Raw genomic sequence first — 21,185 nt, forward strand, 5'->3', positions numbered from 1 at the left:
TCCCTAGCTCTCTTTTTTCCCTCTCCCCTACTATTCACTCATCTTATTCTTTTTATATTGCTTACCTATGGACCTCATCTGTTGGACCTATGGGCCTCATAGGCCTTAATAAGGCCATAACACCGCCCAAAGTTTAAAGTCACATCTGCATTACACAACTATTACCAGCTTCTCACCGAGAATGTAAGAATGAGAGAAAATAGTCATATGTGAAAGTAACAAGTTGTTACTTGCATTGGGAATGCTCTAAGGTGGCGAGACTGTGATATTCTGAATTGGCAGGTTTAATCCCACATCGAATCAAAAGTCATCTTGGATCTGGATATTTTTTATCTTTTACAAGTTATTTGTGGTGGGGGCATTCGAAAAAAAAAATGCCCCACACCACACCCATGCGTTGTACCTTAGTCAATTGTCTGCCCCTGGGAAAAGTATAGACAATTAGGAAAGAACTAATTAATTTGGTTTTGCAATTTGTTTTTAATTGATTTGCATTGCATTGTAAGTACTATATGATTAGGAAATAAGAAAGTACAAGAGCAACCGATTGGCTGTTTCCTTCTTCTCATTCTCCAATCCCGTTGTTTAATACTTTTATTTAAGGATTTGCCTCGTGATTAAAAACCAAAACCTTGGGCTGTTGGATACACATTACACAACTCTTTTAAAAAGTACTTCAGAGATGTGATGGTCCATTGTTTCAAGTGGACAGTAAACAATGTAAAAGAAACTTTTGGCGACTGTGAGGAATATTTGCTTGATCTCAGAGTTGATGCCATCAGAATTTCGGACTACTGTTTGTACGAGTTCTTGCATGTCAGATTCAATTGTAAGTGTTGCTGTTCCATCTGTACTTGCACCACTTGTTTCAACCTATAAATGTATGAAGTCATCAAATTTAAATCAGTTCGAAATCATTATAAAATATTCATGTCGCAAATTAAGATGCACCGGTTCTAGGATATTCCTAGATTTTTGCCTATATGCCGAGGATATTAAATATACAATTTTTCCTTATTTTGCTGCAAAGTGAGCTTAAATTCTGTAGGCTAGCTACTCGATTTTTGATCAAATTGGATTACAATGTTATAGGGTTTTATTACCCAAGAGTAGTTCTGATGGATGATACATCCATCACTCAGTACATCAGTGCATATGGAGTCAAAATTGGAAAATTTCAAGTGGGAATATCTGGAAATACAAAGCAGCTATCTGTGTATAGGATAAGTTAAATTTGATGTTTACCTCTGGTTTGTGAACACCACCAAGTTGGTAGCAGAGTCTATTGGTTAGGTCGACGAGATGTTTGTACTGAGGATGAGACAAATGCTCTTCCGAAAGGGAATGGCCACCACAAGCGAGTATAATGCTCACAAATACCTCTGCTATTACTTGGTCCGGCTTGTCATTTTCTTCTTTACATGTCAACAACCATTTCTCAAACTGCCAAATCAAGTGAAACAACACTGAATTAGAAACAGTCATGTTTTAAATGTTGCAGTAGATGGAGGTGGAATGTAACTTCCACATAAAATAGGCATAACATGTGTAAGGATGTATGTGCAATTATAAGAAGTCTATAGTTCAAAATCTTAATTACAATCCTTAAAACATCAGCATATTTCAGTATCATACATGTATCACCACTACAAGGCTAAAATGTTGACATCCTGATAAAATCAACCATGTAAAAATGTCTTAGATCGAGTGAAACTCACTGATTTGTGTAGAACGTTATGCACATCTTTTCCATTATTCTTAAGTGCGTCCACAGATACGGACTTGAGGGTTCCAAGTAGAATGTGGACTAGTCTGTTTGATGTATTGCTCGAACTCCAGTTGAACTTCCTGCAAAACAAATGATTGGGATATTTTCTCAAAGATCGTTCGCATATTAGGACATATACTGCAATCGATATTGTTAGGACAAATTCATACACGTCGGAGAGTATGTTAATGGATCGGATCCGATCGGATTCCATTGCAGTAGCCACAAAACTGCGTAATTGATGATCGGTTGTGTCATTGTTGTTAAGGATCACATTTACGGATTAAGTGTTACTTTGGTGGAAGAGCTATATATCTAGTTTTTGGGGTGTTAAAGGCCCAGAGAGTTTTTTGCTACTGGTTTGCACTTTGTTCTTTATTCCATGGAGGAAATGAACTTTATTGTATGGTGCCGTAACCCAACCTTTAATCGTAAAAAAGTAGCAATCTTTCATTAATTAGAGAAGATATTTACAAGGAATGATATTAATTTATTTTTGGAAATGTAATATCATTCTACTGTAAAACTTTTGGGTGATGATACCAAAGGGTATGAGGCTCGTAACCACCAGCATCAATAAATTACTGATCTCATTTAAACTAAACATATCAAAAAATAAAAGTAAAAAAAAAAATGGAAGTACGTGATAAGTTTTACCTTGAACTATGACCTGTGTCAATAAAGCTACTACTGATGAAATCATTGACAAAGGCAATTCTTTGCTCTCTAGAATTATTTTCAAAGTGAGAGAATATTGCTTTTACAAGCATTGCAGTTTTGGTCCATGCCCGCCTCTCAGTTGATCTTTCTGGTTCAAATATGCTCGCTGCTGCGACAAAATATGTCCGGAGAAGTGTGGTATCATTTAGGCCACATTCTCCTAGACTGTAGTCATTGTACCACCTGCATGTTGTCCATCTTAAGTCATGATTTTGATCTTCATTGGGGAAAAATAAATCTCATTTTTCAATTAGTTACGGTTAAAAAATAAAGGTCATTCACTCAATATTGAAATTACAATTACAATTCAAAACCAAGTATCACTTACTTTTGGATGTTATCCCATTCACTTTGATGCACAGCTTGACAATTGTTGAAGTCCAACTTTGCAAATTCAAGATAGGCGTCGTTATTGACATTCGACATCCTAAGGGACCAATATATCAGTAGTTTACGAATTAAGAACTCAACTTTTATAAAAATGCTTCGGTGAGTACAAAGCAAAGATGCTCAACTGCTGAATAATGTGGAAATTATATAGCTGCATGCATTTTTGGAAAGATTATTCTTGAAAACATGAGTACCAATGGCTGCTTCAACATCAAATTGTCAAAAATATTACAATCATATATTGAAGGATTATAAGGTATATCCATACCAACAAAAATATATATATATGAAGTTGAACTACAAAGAAAGTATATCCAGATTGAAACAGCATTTAAGGGTCAGTGAACGAGAACCTGTAAAGTATTTTCCCGATCCAAATGTCGTCCTTCCCACCATATTGTTGCAAATAGAATCGCGCTTCTATGCGAGGTAAGCTGGCATACCATGGTATGTCAAGGGCATACCCTACCTAGATAGTATAGCTCGGAATCTTTAGTTTTTATACTCGATGGAAAATTCAATTTAACTCGAGCCAAAGTTAAAATTCGATCTGTTTTAGCTAGTAATGTATATTGATTATAGTGTACCTCTCCTGGCAAATCCTTTGTTATTATCCACTTATCAAGAAGTTGATTAGATGCTTGCTTTTTGCGAAGAAACTTATATGCGAAGTCCTTAGCTTCTTGGAGAATCGTCTCTCCAGGGAACAACACTTGAGTTGCTCTATAAAGATTGAATAATCCAGTGACAGCAGTAGTTGATTGTCCAGGTATGCAAAAGAACTCTCCACCTTTCTCAAAATGTCGAAATACATCTGCAACAAATGTTTCGAGCATTAAGCATACTACGTACGTCCTGTACTGATTCGTTAAACAGATTCATAATGTTTGTACTAATCTACCAGGGGAAACATCGTGTCCGTGTAATCTTAAGAGCCTGAAACCCATGGATGTGTCATCGATGTCACAAACATTTGTATTTCTAGCCCAAGCAATTCCATCAGCGGTCCAATATCTGGCAAGAGATGATTTGAAAATTCAAAATTGTACTTGAAAAACTTTGTTGGGTACGTCAAGAGATGTCTGTCATTACTCTATATATCTACAATAAATCAACATTACCTAGATAAGTAATTGATGCATTCTTTGATTTCTGTCTGAAAGTATCTAGACACTCCAAGACGTTCCAAGCGATCAACAGACCAAACGCGTTCGAATAAATCGACTGGATAGACATTTGGGACTGAAATAAAACCATTCGAGATACTATAAGCAAAACTTGCAGGCCGGAGTATTCCAGAAGCACATATACTATAATGGAAGACATTAGTTTCTGATTATTTTGTATGTTTAGTTTTGTATATATTAAAGAAACACATTTCGTGTTGTATTAATCTAGAAGCAGAAAATATAACGATTAATTAAGTGTTTACCTCCACCATTGAATCTGTGCACTAGTTTCTTCAGATATTCAAGACATTTTTCATCTTTAGTGTTCATAAATGCAAATGCCGTCGATGCTGGTGAAAACAAGAAGGATCCCTCCTCACACTGCAATTTTATAAGTTTTTCCCAATCCAAGCCTTCCATTCCTTCCAGACTAAAGAGTAGTGAGGTGGGCACTTTATGCATTATATCCATTGGTATCCTATGCCACATATACAATATTTACATCAACATAGGGGGCAATCCAGTCATGGGTATAGAACTATAGATGGATTATGACAGGAATTCTCTTAAACGATATGGACATTTTATATAGTGTTTTGACGCATTTTATTTAGTGTCTTGAACAGTTTATTTAGTGTTTTTCCCACGACCATGTAATAAGTGTAAATGAAAAAGTTGTTCAAAACACTATATAAACTGTTTAAGACATAACTAAATAAGCTGTCCCCAAAACACCATGTCCGGATAATCTGTTTAAGAGAAGGTCTGATAGATAGATAAAACAGGTGTTATTTAAAACATGGCCTTAATTGATATTATTACGGAATGGGAAATTACTTTGTCAGCTTTAGTTTTCTCTGCTCGTATATACTGTGCAAGGCTGGGGAATTATCTGGAATTTCCAAGTCGAGTTTTTGAGCAATTTCAACAAGAGAAGGAAATGCAACTTCGAAGCCTATAGTCATGTGTTCGGTGTTCTCATCTTCGAGTTTATAAAAGTTTTCACGGAGAAACGACAACCCTACAATTCCAGCAAAGTGAATGTATACTTTAGCATTATAAACAAAAGCAAGAAAAGGAACATTATAAGTAGTAGCTAAGAATATTGGTGAATGTGTTTAGACCTCTTTCGCATCTTTCAGGATGAAGGTTCCATTTCTTCAACGCAACAACACAACCCAACGTGTTGAGGATCCGATCATGAGCTGTAAATATCAATTCGTCACCCCAAGAACCATCAGCCATTTGACTGTCGACGATCCATTGAATACTTGAAGGAAATTGAGGGCCACCGTTGCCATGAACATTTTCAACCAGAGCAACCCATGCTGTGTCATAAGGAGAGATGCTTATTTCTCCATCTCCCATAGAAGTGAGGATGGATTTTATTACCTCAATCCATTCTCTGAACGTGTCCAAATCTTGAACCTCCATTCAAATAAAGATTGCATTAACGTTTAAACATCAAACTCAGTGTTACTTAAGGAATACATCAAACGTACCTTAACTATATATATGATATGCATATTCTTGCTAATATGCAGCAAATTAAAAGTGAAACTGTGAAACCAACCTTAAAAGCACCACCTTCTTCACTATCTTGTTTGCTAATGTCTTGCCATTTGGTTAGAGTATTAGTACTTTGCTCTAAAGTCGCTTGACACACTGCCACGAAAACGATAATTAGCACAACTGCATGTTTATTTTTTTGTGTTACGTGCATAGCATGCTAATAACTATAAAGATTCCATTACCGTGATTGGGTCGTTTAGACGTTGTCCTACATCTTGAACAAAAGAGACCAACGTCATTGGCTCGTTTATCCTTAGCACCATTTGACCAAATACCTAACGCACAAAAGGTATAATTTATTGTTTAAAAATGAACAAAATGGTGCTCAACCGAAGAACCAAAAGAACAAGAAAGATCGATTGGAGCATGAAATGTTAATTTCCACGTAGAAGTGTAGGTAGAATCATATAGCTAGTCAAAAAATCCATTTAGACTCCAAACTCCTTAGGGACTCCAATTATATTTCTCTATCCAAAAATCAAAAAACAAAAATAGAAGCAAATTATATTTCCACAAACAAATAAAACAAAATAAGAAAGGAAAAAAAACCAAAACCCAAAAAAAGTTGGGCACCCAAAAAATTCACATTTCTCTCTCTCTCTCTTTTTCTTCTTACAAAATTCAATTTTTTATCACTTTACTTTAGTTTATATTAATTTAGAATGGTTATCTACCTATTGACTTAACAAATGGTTCATATGTATGCTGTATATAAATGTAAAAAAATATAATGATTTGTTTTGCACTTAGGCACCCAATTCAATTTTTTTTTGGGTATTAAGGTTAATTTTTTCTTTATTTTCTTTTTTTATTTGTTTGATTGTTTGTGGACATATAGGTATTTTTTTTTATTATTTATTTGTTACTATTTTTTGTATTAGCTATTTAATTAAGTAAGTTACTTATAATTAATTTGTTTATATGTTTGCTTTTTAAATTTTGGAAAGAGATAATAGGATTTGATGCCACTTAGAAAATAGAGTCCCAAGAGAGTAATGGAAGGAGTCTGAGTAGAACTACTCCTAGCTAGTAATATTTTGTTTTATACATATTTTTATATGTTTTTATACGATTTTTTTTGTTTAATCTGAAAAATACGGTGAACATTTCAAACCAAGGGATTAATAGGCCAATTCTATAGTCCAACCTTATAATTGCTGAATAATAAGATTTGTATTTCTAAAATGAAAAAAAACATATTATAAAAGCTATGTTAAAACTTTCGAAATGGAAGGTTTTTTAAATCCACTTAAGTTGGAACCTTCTATGCCTGCCTAGGTTTTAAAAAGACATTTAAGAGAATTAAAGTGTGAAGTTATAAATGGGAACGTGGACTTAGATGGGGTATGTGAAACTGGTTATTTCTTGGTTGCCAAGATGTACAGTAAAATGGTGGATACAAGTCGTCCAACTTCTTTGTATCCAAAACTTCACCAAAGTATCCCTTAGAAGATATAGTATCCAACATGTCTGGACTCATAAAAAGTTGGGACACGTATAGTACCATTAGTACGTTGGGGTACGTGTGCGACAGACCCAACACTGTGTTTGAAAGAAGAGTTAATGACCTAATTTTATGGGATAATCCCGAAAGGACAATAAAGAATGAAGAGTAGTACGTAAAACCATATTATCAGCAAGAACTCAACAACTTGATCACAAATCACTTAGGTATAGATTTGAGTTCTTGGGAAGATCATGACAAAGTTGATCGAACATGATTCAATCAGAAGACTAGAACTCACCAGATGAAAGTAGTTGCAGGTCAGGTTTTGGAAAAGAGGCAAAAAGAAGGGCGCAGTAATAGGCGAGGAAGTGTTGGATAGAGGAAGATAGGAGTGGTTAGGGAAGACATCTTCTTAGTATTTTCTCTTTTTTGGTGGTTCTTGGTGTGTTGGCCGTTACGAAAGAGGGATTTGTATGGAGATTCCAAGGTACAAAATGGAGATTCTATAAATCAAGAGTGTCGCCCTCTTAGTAAGGATATATTATTAATTATATTTTCTGCTTCATTAATTCTCACTTGTAGCTACTTTCCGCATTTAACTAACCACGTGACTACTCTGATTATCTGATATATGATACTACGGCAGACCCCACCTGTTATTATTAAGAGTTAGATTATTAAAAGGAGAGACACAAAAACTATACCTACATGTTTCAAGCCTAACATACATAATAACATACTAGTCTTCATGCAATCAAACCTAAGAAAGTAGAGATAGTAGTCCTACTTTCTAATCATAATTTCTTCAACAATCTTAGAATGATCCTTCCTAAAATGAGTCTGCGCTTTCTCATAGTTGCAAAAGATACTACTCTGATATTGGGACTGTCATTGCATTGATGTTTGCTTCCAAGATCCAATTGTAAAACAGTACAAGTGGCAAGCCATATATGTGGCAAATATGGCTTATACAGTTGGTCAGTTGATCAATAATAAGATAAATTATGTACATGCAAAGCTACAGAACTTGGATCGAAATCGGCAAACAAACAATGCAGGGTTTTATTTTTAATTTTCCAACACCTCTTTATATAATGAGGTAGGTGTTAAAGAAATGAGACTTTGAACATGTGGTAGTGCCGCTAGGGTGGTCTCATGGCCTCTACCTCTATGGAGATCGACTTGTTTTATCTTTGGTCCACCTATGTAGCCACATCACTGTTCAGAACGTAACCTCGCCCCGAAATCACCAGCCCAAAAGGCTTAATAATTACATAAATGAAAACCCCGTAGACGAACGCTTGAATGACTAAATAAGTTAACCTATTACTAATGGACGTCGGTTGAGTACTTGAGTAACAAAGCCTTTAGTACTGATGAGTTTGACAAGCTTGAAGATGCATCTCTGACAGAGTTCTCTTTATAATAACCACATTATAACTAGGATTAGTTAGGAATACCCTTCCCCCTTCGCAAGATCCAACGGGGATATCCCTGACTAACCCTGAAGCACGTCTAAAGAAAGGGTTTGTAATCGAAGTTGTATATACTATATTAGTTTTTGTTCTTTGCCAGTTTGCCTCACCTTTCAATTGACAAAACAATATCTGATGAGCATTATTGTTGATCTCATTGCTCCAACCGATTATTTGTCGCCAAATAAATGCAGGGAATGGGGCGCGACCTTCCCGGTCTCAAAATTAATGTTATGTTCAATTCAAAAGGTGGCTTAATGCTCAGCTTCTCACATAGTCAGATTCATGCATGGTTAACTGACGTGCAGACCCACTTGTGGCATTAAACAATTCACCAAGATGGTCTCTGGCAAAGTTTGCTTGTGATAATAATGCGTATTTTGAATTTTTATTTAGTTATGGTCTTCTTCCCGAAAGAAAAGCAGATAGCTGTGTGACCGACAAAGTTTTTCTGGTTTCGAAAGGTTCTCCAATTACCTGCCAACTTTTCAGGTTACTCTAGCACATTTCATATAGTTATCTGTCCAACTTTACTCTGCTTGCATTTTTGTAGTTAGTTTTGCGAATTTCGTATAGTATTTGTTCATCAACAATATATACATTATATATTCTTAGTTTGTTTTAATTCATTATGTTCCACAAAGATTCAAAGGAATATAACAAGGGAATTTTTAGCTAGTAGCAATGCAATAGAAATGAATAGCTAGCTCTGTGATGACAAGTCAATATATATTGCGAAGCAGATGAATACTTGTTCATGTTGGTTTAAAGAGGAGATATGTGAAGAAATGTGGAACTTCAAGTCTGAAGAACGAAACTTTGTTTATTTAAGATGAAAGTCTAAGAGAAAGAAACTGATATATACAAGACTCTCTACTTTCTACTGGAAGAGACTGCCTAATATATAGGACTCAATACTCGTAGTGGGCATTCCCACTATGAACTTCTAAACTGAAATACATAACTACATGCTATAAAATAGCTAACAACTAAATACCAAGTCAAACATGACACATGGCAGAAACATCTACCTAGCAGACTAAAAAATATACTTGCATCAATTCTTATCACTCTCCCTTGATGCAAATGCCGCAACACCTAGAGAAGATCTGAACTTAACAAACTTTGGATATGATAGTGCTTTGGTAAGTCCATCAGCTACCTGTTCATCCGTTGTTGGAACATACTTCATAGTGATAATTTCTTTTTCAACCATGTCTCGAATAAAATGATGACATATCTCTATGTTTTGTCCTCCCATGGAAGATGGGTTCTTTGTCATACAAATTGCAGACTTGTTGTCACAATAGATCGTTGTTGCCTCTCTTTGAGTCTAGTGCAAATCTTCCAATATCCTTCTCATCCATTTTGCTTGACCAGCTGCAAATGCTGCTGCAACATATTCAGCTTCTGACGATGACAGTGCAACGATGTCTTGCTTTTTTGAACTCCACGAGACAACTCTTGAACCAAGACTAAACACTAGACCACTAGTGCTTTTCCTATCATCCACAAAACCAGCCCAATTGCTATCACTGAAACCAATCAAGTCAAACTTAGGAACTGGTTTGTACCAAATTCCATAGTTGCTAGTTGACCTGACATAACGGAGAATCCTCTTTGCTGCTCCAATATGATGTACGGAAGGACTATGCATAAGTCTGGAAATTAAACTGATATAGTACATAATATCTGGGCGAGAGTTTGTCAAGTACATGAGTCCACCAACCAAACTTCAAAAATAACTTTCATCAGCCTTCATAGTCCCATCATTAATAGACAACTTCTCATTGGTGTAGAAGACATCTTACAGTTCACCATATTGAATTTCTTAAGTAAATCCACTGCATATTTCTCTTGAGAAATAAAAATGTCGTCAAGAGTCTGCTGAATTTGAAGACCCAAAAAATAGTGCAACAAACCCAAGTCAGACATATCAAACTCATGCATCATACTATCCTTAAACTCTTTGATAAGACTGCTAGAACTGTCAGTGTATATAATGTCGTCCACATAAACACAAACAATAAGAGTTTCAGTACCTTTGACCTTCACGTATAAGGTTGGCTCACTTTTACTTCAGCTGAAACCATGGCTTTCAAAATAAGAATCGAGTCTGCTGTTCCACGCTCTTGGCGCTTGTTTAAGACAATAAAGTGCCTTTGTAAGTTTGTACACTTTCTATTCCTTTCCTCCTACAATGAACCCTTGTGGCTGTTGAACATATACCTCTTCATTCAAATAACCATTGAGAAAAGTTGATTTGACATCAAATTGATATACACACCATGTCATTTGAGCTGCGCTACTACGAGAACAAATCCGCGGGTTTCAAACCGAAGCAAGCTGTTAGAAAAATGAATTTGCACAAATTCATTAAAATATGAATGAGTAGTTTGTCTCCACAGTTACCCCACTTAAGATGAAATGGGTTTTTCTTAAAACAGTACGTAAAGTGAGAAAAATCTTTTCAAAAGGATGCACTTGTTCGAAAGAGTGCATTATGCCGAAAAGGTACGACCTTTCGAAATGTGCATTGGTTCGAAACAGTGCATCATGCCAAAAAGGTGTGCCCTTTCTAAATAGGCACTAGTTCGAAACAGTGCTTTATGCCGAAATGGTGTGTCTTTTGAAACATGTTACTTTTCAAAACGCTAGTTTACTTTTTCCCAAGAGTCATTGTGTTGTTTGAAGAGGCACCACTCACCTATAAATAGTGGATGAATTTGGAGAGAAAAACATCGGATCGCGAGTTCCGATCTTTCTCTTCTCCCTCTGTTTTTAGTCAAATACTATATTGTGTTTGTTGATTCTATAGAATTGAAGTGCTAGCTTTCTATAGAAGGAAATCCGTTCTATCTTGGGAGACAGTTTCCCATCAACCTTCAAGCACCGTGAGGGGGAAAATCTGTCTTAAGGACATAGTGTATCTACACTAGGCTCGAATTTAATTAAGAAGTACAAGACACTTACAAGACAAAAGGTTTGTATAGTTTGGTAATTGGTAAAGAGTGAGTACAATTAAGTTGTATATTCCTAACAACTTAAGACAGATTTCTTTTTCTTCTTCTTCTTTACCGAACAGAATTTGTTTCTGTTTTCTTTTCTTTTTTGGTTTAAGGGAATAACGAAGTGTAGTTATATTTCAGAATATGGCAACACCACCAGTTACTCATGTTGTTACTATTCCTACTGCTATTTCCCATTTTGTTCCTCATGGGGAGAAGCCTGAAAAGTTCAATGGAACTGATTTCAAGCGCTGGCAACAAAAGATGTTTTTCTATCTGACCACCCTAAACTTGGAAAGGTTTCTATGGGATAAGGCTCCTGATGTATGCCCTGATAAAACCGACAAGGAGAAGGTTTTGGCTAAGGATGTTTGGTTTCATTCTGATTTCTTGTGTAGAAATTATGTCCTTAGTGGGTTGGTTGACTCATTATACAATGTGTATAGTGTGTTCAAGACTGCTAAGGAACTTTGGGATTCGTTGGACAAGAAATACAAGAGTGAAGATGCTGGCACAAAGAAATTCATAGTTGGCAGATTTCTTGATTTCAAAATGACGGATAGTAAGACCATCATAAGCCAAGTCCAAGAACTTCAAGTAATCCTCCATGATGTCATTGCTGAAAGAATGACCCTAGGAGAATCTTTCCAAGTGGTTGCTATGATTGAGAAATTACCACCATCTTGGAAGGATTTTAAGAAATATCTTAAGCATAAATGCAAAGATATGAATCTTGGAGAACTAATTGTCCGTCTAAGGATAGAGGAAGATAACCGCCTATCTAAGAAAAAGGGCAAGGATCCCATGGTGGCAAAAGCCAATGTTATGGAAGGATCAAGTGCTAAGGGAAAGAGGAAACGCCAAGACAAAGCTCAAGGCGGAGAGAGTAGTATGCCTACTAATTTCAAGGGTAAGTGCTACAACTGTGAGAAGGCTGGACATAAGGCAAGTGAATGTCGCAAGCCAAAGAAGTACAAGAAGCAAAAGACTGAAGCAAATGTGACAATGGACACGCTTTCTGATAATGTTAATGACATGAACCTATTTGATGTGGTTTCTGAATGTCTCATGATTGGAAATGAAAGGGAATAGTGGGTGGATACTGATGCTACTCGCCACATATGCTCTAACAAGTCGATGTTCACCACTTATCATGCTATGGAAAAGGAAGAACAACTCTTTATGGGAAACTCTTCTACATCCAAGGTTGAAGGCAAAGGAAAGGTGGTGATGAGGTTGACTTTTGGGAAGGAACTAACTCTGAATGAGGTGCTCTATGTGTCTGACATTCGCAAGAACTTGGTTTCTAGGTCGCTGCTGAGCAAGAATGGCTTTAAGTTAGTCTTTGTTTCTGATAAATTTGTACTAACTAAGAATGATGTATTCGTGGGAAAGGGATATCTTCAGGATGGGCTCTTTAGGATATCTTGTTTTACTATTGCGCCAAAAAGCGCCAATAAAAGTTGAATCTTTTGTTTACTTGATTCAGTCGTCACATGTATTGCATGGTAGATTAGGACATGTTAATTATGATACCTTGCGTAGATTAATTAATTTGGACTATATACCAAAGATAAAAATATACCCACACTATAAATGTGAAACTTGTGTAGAATCCAAGTTGACCAGATCATCCTTTCATTCCATTGAAAGAAGTACTGAACATCTAGACTTAATGCATACAGATATATGTGATCTTAAGTACGTACAAACTAGAGGTGGTAAAAAGTATTTCATTACTTTTATTGACGATAGCACTAGATATAGTTATGTTTACTTGTTGAGAAGTAAAGATGAGGCAATTGAAGTGTTCAAACACTATAAAAATGAAGTTGAAAATCAACTAAGCAAAAAGATTAATGCTATAAGGAGTGATAGAGGAGGTGAATATGAATCACCTTTTGAAGGTTTATGTTCTGAACATGGAATCATTCATCAAACTACGGCTCCTTATTCACCTCAATCAAATGGTATTGCGGAACGCAAAAACCGAACTATAAAAGAGATGATGAATGCTATGTTGTTAAGTTATGGTTTACCCCAGAATTTGTGGGGGGAAGCTTTGCTTTTTGCCAATTACATTCTCAACAAGATTCCTAACAAGAAGATGCTTAAAACACCATACGAATTGTGGAAAGGTCATCAGACTTCCTATGAATTCTTAAAAGTGTGGGGGTGTCTTGCTAAAGTGGAAGTCCCTAAACCTAAGAAGGTGAAGATAGGACCCCAAGACTATTGATTGTGTATTCATTGGATATGCAAACAATGGTAGTGCATATCGTTTTCTTGTTCATAAATCAGAAATTCAAGATATACATGTCAATACGATTATTGAGTCAAGGAATGCTTCATTCTTTGAAAATATGTTTCCGTATAACATGTGTATAGAGCCAAGTTCAACAAAGAACTTTAGATGCTACAACTAGTAACCATCCTACACAAAGCGAAATTGAGGAGAAACCTAGACGTAGCAAAAGGTCAAGGACGTCAACGTCTTTTGGACCTGATTTTCTAACATACTTGTTGGAAAATAATCCTCCAACGTTCAAGGAGGCAATGTCATCTCCAGAAGCTACTTATTGGAAAGAAGCAATAAATAGCGAGATTTAATCCATAATGCAAAATCATACATGAGAATTGGTGGATTTACCGCCAGGTTCCAAGACTTTGGGATATAAGTGGATATTCACAAGGAAATTTAAGACTGATGGATCAATCGACAAGTATAAATCTAGACTTGTGGTCAAAGGCTTTAGACAAAAGGAAGGATTGGATTATTTTGACACTTACTCTCCAATTACAAGAATAACTTCCATAAGGATGCTAATAGCAATACCATCAATATATATATGGATTTGAGATACATCAAATGGATGTAAAGACGGCATTCTTGAATGGTGAGTTAGATGAAGAAATATACATGGAACAACCCGAAGGGTTTATTGCTCCTGGACAAGAAAGGAAAGTTTGCAAGCTTGTTAAATCTTTATATGGATTAAAGCAAGCACCTAAGCAATGGCATGAGAAATTTGATAATGCAATGTTGTCAAATGGTTTCAAAATAAACGAGTGTGACAAGTGTGTCTATGTCAAAAGCACTCAAAAGGGATGTGTCATTGTTTGTCTCTATGTAGACGATATGCTAATTTTGGGTAGTAATATGGATGTCATAAAATCTACCAAACAAATATTGTCTAGTAAGTTTGACATGAAAGATTTAGGTGTCGCTGATGTTATCCTAGGAATTAAGATCTCTAGGACAGAGGATGGACTTGTTCTATCACAATCTCATTACATTGAGACGGTTCTTGAAAATTTCAAGAAATATAACATCACACCAAAAAGGTCACCAGTTGACGTAAATTTTCATTTAGCCAAAAATGCTGGAGATAGCATATCTCAACTAGAATACTCTCGTATACTTGGCATTTTAATGTATGTCATGAACTGTACAAGGCCTGACATAGCATACTCTGTGAGCAAGCTAAGTCGATATACGAGTAATCCTGGCAGAGATCATTGGACTGCCATACTGAGAGTTTTAGGATACTTAAAGTATACTCAGAATTTTGGTCTGCACTATACAAGATATCCAGCCATTCCATAAGGGTACTGCGATGCTAATTGGATATCTGACACTAAAGACTCAAAGTCCACAAGTGGATATGTCTTTACACTTGGAGGTGCAGCTGTTTCTTGGAAATCCTCAAAACAAACGTGCATAGCGAGGTCCACTATGGAATCAGAATTCATAGTATTAGACAAGGCTGGAGAAGAAGCAGAGTGGCTTTGAAATTTCTTAGAGGATATTTCAAACTGGGCTAAACCTGTGCCAGTAGTGTGTATACACTGTGACAGCCAATCTACTATTGGTAGAGCACAGAGTAGCATGTATAACGGGAAGTATCGACACATACGTCGTAGACATAATACTGTTAGACAATTGCTCTCAAATGGAGTTATCTCAATCGACTATGTAAGGTCAAAAGATAACATTGCGGATCCGCTTACAAAAGGTTTAACAAGAGAGCAAGTTGAAAGATTATCAAGGGGAATGAGCTTAAAGCCTTTGAGATAATCAACCAAGAGTCACTACAACAGAAAAGACATTTAAAATCACACCATAAGTGATGTCAAAAATATACGACGTCACTTTTGCAAGTGATGTAACTGGTGGCGACGTGAAAAGTCAGGGTTTTCCACATCACTTTTTAAACGATGTCCACAAGTGATGTTACTTCACATCACTTTTTAATTGATGTCCACAAGTGATGTTATAACTTTGCATCACTTTTTAAACGATGTCCACAAGTGATGTTACTTCACATCACTTTTTAATTGATGTCCACAAGTGATGTTATAACTTTGTATCACTTTTTAATCGATGTCCACAAGTGATGTTATAACGTTACATCACTTTTTAATTGATGTCCACAAGTGATGTCATAACGTTTAACATCACTTTTTAAGTGAAATCAATAAGGCCGATTAACATCACTTAGGAAGTGACGTCTCATTCAGATTCTAAATTACTTGTAAAGTGATGTGAAATAACTCTATACATCACTTTAAAAGTGATGTCCCATTTATCAAAATAATTAAAAAAAAAATAAAAAAAAATAAAAATAAAATAAAATTGCTAATATCATCCCAATATAATACCATTTTCCTAGTCATTTATCATCAAATAAAGATGAAACGTATCTTAAAATCACATTCATCACACAAATACCATCTCCAATTACAAATATTACACTAAATACAAAAAAATTGTAACGAGCCAACATATACCAACAAAATCTAATCTGGCAATGCTTAACCGAGCCAAAGAGAACACAATCACCCAACCAAGAACCTATCACAACCTGACTTGATGCAATCAATTTAATCCAAGAACCTATCATAGCCTAACAGACCACTCTGTTTTCTTTTTTACAAGATCTGAAACATTGTACTAGAAAATCAATCTGGAACTTGTACTCATGCAAGAATAGTTTGACAATGTCTGGATCTTCATGAGAAGCAAGATAGGCTATACAAGGAACAAAACCAGGCAGTCAGATAATGTACTTGATAGCATAACAAGTTTTCTTGCATCCATCTTACACAAACAAAACCCTTGGAGAGTCACCAAGAGAAATATTCTTCAAAGCACGCCGTGCCGGAGATATTAGCATGGTCAAAGATGTAAGGCTCAATACTCCTATTATTTTCGACCTAGAACATGTGATGCGTTAAATGAAGCGAGGAAAACCAAATGAATAGAGAATAAAAACAATAAAAGCAAATACTATTTTGATTTAACATATATTTATATTTGAAGATGTCATCTTGTGCTAAGAAATTCAGCTTTCATTTCGAGGCGAGAAGTTTCTCGATGAAAGAGGCGACAAAGATGAACAACATCGGATTTGCAACCTCCATCATATCCATGATCTCCCCATCTCCAAGAAGAGTAAGCACCTTTGCGATGAATTCCTAAAAATTATCAAGTAGTAGTTAGAACTAATGAGTAACAGTCCTGCATTGTAACTTATTCCAGCTTGTAAGTGTTACGTCCCGATTTTCCAGACAATTGAATATTCGGATAAAAGAGCTCAATCCAAATATTCAACTATCTAATAAACCAAGACGTGGGCGGTTTTGACTCACACGAGTCCAAACTAAACTAAAATATAACCCCCCATGAACATCCCGTTCTAACAAAAATTTGGCAGAATTTCCTCTGTATTTCTAACATTTCATAAATTTACAACCTGTCCTAACCTGAAAAATCAAATAACACACTTTCATTTATCATATTAAGACCTCAACCGTAAACCCAACTACTAAAGATATTGATTCGTGGCACCGGCTACTTAACCATCTCGACAATGCCAGTTAAATCAAGTAGGCTGCAATACAGAAACAAATCTCATTCCTCATATCGGTCTTTCACAATTGACGCTAATCCATGTCATAGTTTCTAACTAATTGATGCATCCTAATATGGATTCATTATTAAAGACAATAAAGAAATACTAAATTATTACAAAACAACTTAAATGAATAAACACCAGGTTTTCTCCTAATTACTAGTTAGCTAGACATGTAAAAGTGGCTGTCTAACTACCCAAAAGAACTTGAGTGGATTAATCCTTCAATTTCAGCAACACCAAACCCAATATTTCCAATTATAACACTCTATCTTTCTAACTTGATGGACTGTCTTAGTTTCATTTCGGTTATTGATTATAGCCATAAGACACCAAAGCTTGTTTTCCTTCTTTTTTTTTTTCTCTTAACTCCAGGTGTTGAAAATATCAAAAGGACTTCCTATCCCAATTCCCGTCACCCATCCGGTCCTGGTTTTTTTTTTTTTTTTTTTTTTCAATAGCCCATTCAAACCGGCCCATACTAGAAGCAGGCCCAATATAAAACAAGGCTTAAGAAGTGGCCCAATAATTATATAACGGCCCAACAGAATAACAAGCCCAATACAATAACCAGGCCCAAAATAAAATTAACCCAATGAAAAACCCCATATCAATTAATCAAGCCCGCCAAAAGATAAATGTTAAACCTCTCCATATACGTAATTACCTAGAGTGGCACTGAACTAACATGTAAAATGACCGGTTTACCCGTAGGTAAAATTCCGGGTCATTACAGTAAGACTGACAAAGATGTACTTTGTTTTGATGAGAAATCAATATGGATCTACCTATTTTAGCAAGTAACCTTCTATGCAAGAGAGAGGGTGAACCAGTCTTTGTCGCGTCGAGCGATCAAGCAGTCCGGCTTGGTTAAGTTTTCTTGAGAGGAGAGTGAAGAGCGCCAAGGCTGACAAAGAAGTAACCAAAGATGTAGAAAGTGCCTTAACAGTGAAAGTGACGTTAGGACTCTAAATATACTAACACAACTTCACACAATAGGCTCTCAATGCCCCCATCAAGTAAAATGTATCATACCGGTCCTCGTCGCCAAGGTAGAACACGGACACAAAAAGCCAATCCAAGAAGGCATTGAGAGAGATAGCACCCATGCTGATCGAAAAGGTTGTTTCCCATCTCTTAAAGCATAAAACACCATGACTAACAACTCGGAAATATGAACTCGTCTTCCTTCTACTTTGCATCATAAAGAAAAGTTTGATTAAAGAAAAAAAATTAAAAACTCTTATTTGGTCTCTAAAATCAGCGAGTGGGGACATGGGGCTAGGTTAAATAGAGGGAAGATCAAAGCTTTTGAGAAGGGCTTACCCTCCATCTAGATGTTCCTTGAAAATTTGGTCAAATGCGAAACAAAGTTCCAAGATAGTATATAAATGAGCCTGCAAGGTAAAGTTGTAGCAAATTTGGTTATGAACTTGAACTCTCATAGATATAGCTAGATCTAAGAACTCAAAACTCTATTATCTGAGATAGCTAGATCGAGTGAACGCATAAAAGTCACTACAAGACAAACATGAGATAACATTGTTCATACCCTGCGTCAAGAGCAATAGGCTGCGCAGAGTTGTGTGGAATCGATCTTCTTTCGAGTTGTGTGGAATCGGATCCTTGAAATTGATATCTGCAGGTTTCTATCTTTGGCGAGTCAAAACAATAAAGGTATCCTTACTTTCCTTCCCAATTGAAACCTTGACCTGCATTATTGAAATCTTTGGTCATGGACAAACTATGGAGATTAAACATACTAAATGGAATCCTTATTGATAACAAAGTAGCTACTTTTTGTTTCTTAAGATGATAGCCTCACCACTAGTATAATCAAGATCAGTTCCTGAATGTTATTGGTTAATAAAATACTATTTATAGCCATCCTCAACCCAATGTTTGAAAAATCTAAAGGCTTCGAGGCAGTATGAGGCGTAAGCCTCATCTTTGGAATAAATATGCTCATTTCTCTATTTAAATTTAATCACAAACAATAAATCAATCAAAATCCATGAAGTACAAAGCTAATAAAAAAAAGAAAAAAGAACATGAAAGCACAACGATGAAAAAAGGTGCATTCGATTCGAAGCGGGGGCAAGTCCGGACTCAATCAGCAATGATGCGCAACGGCAGGGCAGTAAACAAAATACTAGCAAAGATATCTTGCATCCCTTCAAAAGGTACCTTAGACCCAAAGAAAAACAACCCTTTATTGACATGATTAAAGTGCCCGCTATTCCTCTCCAACCATGGGGCTGCATAATTACATAATCATACTCCAACTCTCCAAGTGCAAATACCCTACGTGAGTAAACCCTTAAGTTCCATAAGGCTAGAATCCCTTCATCAAACCTGGACCCCCATAGACCCCGACAACATAATGATGGTATTCCAGAACCGCCAAGAGAAAGCGAAATGAATGAGGCGGGTATAACTTATGGACTATCATCGACAAACACAACGGATGAAAATTGAGAATTGCTTCTTGAAATCTCTCTTTAAGGTTGTCGTGGTGAAAACACGGTCTAAGAGCACATGCCAAACGGAAAAAAAATGCAGCAATTTCTTAAGGAACTTTCGAACCTTAAATGACTAGACAAGGGACATCGGGGAATAGGTAGGGGAATAAGATTTCGAGGAGGAGATACAAAGATCTAAGTAGACAATTTTAAGCTTTTCAACACATCCTACCCGTTTATCTATATGCAGTCTCGCAGAACAAACAAAATTCAACTTTTCTATGAGGAGAACAACACTCACAATGTTCCCCGGTACGGAGAGAGTAGTAGAAATCCCTAAATCCCAAGCAATAACACCACTAATTTTTTTGAATCGGTGAGCCGGTGGGTAAGTTTTAAAGTCATATAATAACCTTGGGAAAACTTCGATGAACTGGTCAACGATATAAACAAGATGACTCAAATATGAATTGTCCTCGACTCCTCATTGTATTAGTCTATATCTTAAGGAAGTTCAAGCTGAATGCATGAGACTTGCACCTTATTCAAGCTAAATACTTATTAATGATCAGTATCTGAGTATTGCATAGATTATAATCAAACTGCCTTTTTGTGATATGAATCTTCATCAAAAGAGTGAAAAATGAAATTTGAAAACACGAACGAAAAAAGAAAACATCTAATGCAATCCCCAAAATCTAGACTCTTGTCTAAAAGCAAATTCATAGAGAAGTGAATCCATGGTTAATATATTGTATTTGATGAATTTATCTTAGAGCCTTCCGATGACACCAAGTCAAATCCATGAATTATATAATCCTAGTCATACTTTCCTTCGATATAGAAGATGTGTGGTTAATTCCAAGAAATGATTGTCTTAAATACATGGCATAGCCTCAAAATAGCTAGCCTTGAGTTCGTCATCTTCACCCTAGCTCATCATTTTTTTTCTTTATCGAAAGTAAAGTTTTTTCATAATAGTATAATATGGTTAACCAAGGAGAATTAAATTCCCCAAATTTTTTTAGGAAGGAAGATGGGTATAGTATTGCATTCTGCTCAACTGAAAATTAAATATTCCTGCTTCTCTTAAAATGAAATATAGATAATGGAGAGAGAAACTCTGAGAAATACACAGATCTTCAAATGCACATACTAGCTTGCTACTAATTAATTTTTTCTCCCCAGAAAAGAGGATACTAGCTTCGTACTAACTAACTCGACTTTTTGAGTTCCAAGTAGTGTTCTGTGTTTACCTT

At 36.0% G+C, this 21,185-nt stretch overlaps 1 protein-coding gene and 1 long non-coding RNA gene across 2 annotated transcripts in view; one reads left to right on the forward strand and one right to left on the reverse strand.

The window, feature by feature from the left end:
* Window positions 1-254: 254 nt before the first annotated feature.
* LOC147492453 (ent-copalyl diphosphate synthase 1-like) lies at window positions 255-7,126 on the reverse strand. Its single transcript, XM_086567507.1, has 15 exons — window positions 7,003-7,126; window positions 5,802-5,894; window positions 5,621-5,712; window positions 5,172-5,475; window positions 4,885-5,068; window positions 4,311-4,525; window positions 4,000-4,120; window positions 3,780-3,892; window positions 3,466-3,692; window positions 3,232-3,347; window positions 2,817-2,915; window positions 2,426-2,671; window positions 1,719-1,848; window positions 1,246-1,443; window positions 255-873 (listed from the first exon to the last, which is right to left on the reverse strand). The coding sequence occupies exons 1-15, from the start codon at window positions 7,124-7,126 to the stop codon at window positions 652-654; spliced, it is 2,484 nt and encodes an 827-aa protein (XP_086423633.1). The 3' UTR covers window positions 255-651.
* A 1,760-nt stretch (window positions 7,127-8,886) lies between these two features.
* The window catches only part of LOC147492454 (uncharacterized), a 50,423-nt gene continuing 38,124 nt past the window's right edge, over window positions 8,887-21,185 (forward strand). The window contains exon 1 of the long non-coding RNA XR_015200191.1: window positions 8,887-9,033. This is a non-coding gene — a long non-coding RNA (uncharacterized LOC147492454). The remainder of the gene's footprint in view (window positions 9,034-21,185) is intronic.

This window comes from Coptis chinensis, chromosome 6, assembly GCF_015680905.1.
Source record: "Coptis chinensis isolate HL-2020 chromosome 6, ASM1568090v1, whole genome shotgun sequence".
Classification (NCBI taxonomy): domain Eukaryota; kingdom Viridiplantae; phylum Streptophyta; class Magnoliopsida; order Ranunculales; family Ranunculaceae; genus Coptis; species Coptis chinensis.

What these genes read in the sequence shown, in the direction of transcription:
- LOC147492453 (XM_086567507.1), bottom strand. Translation starts at nt 7,126, where the DNA reads ATGGTACTATACGTGTCCCAACTTTTTATGAGTCCAGACATGTTGGAT. An exon ending in AGAAAACTAAAGCTGACAAA is followed by an intron (nt 4,526 to 4,884) that starts GTAATTTCCCAT and finishes TATGTGGCATAG; the next exon opens with GATACCAATGGATATAATGC. An exon ending in GACACAGGTCATAGTTCAAG is followed by an intron (nt 1,849 to 2,425) that starts GTAAAACTTATC and finishes TTTGTTTTGCAG; the next exon opens with GAAGTTCAACTGGAGTTCGA.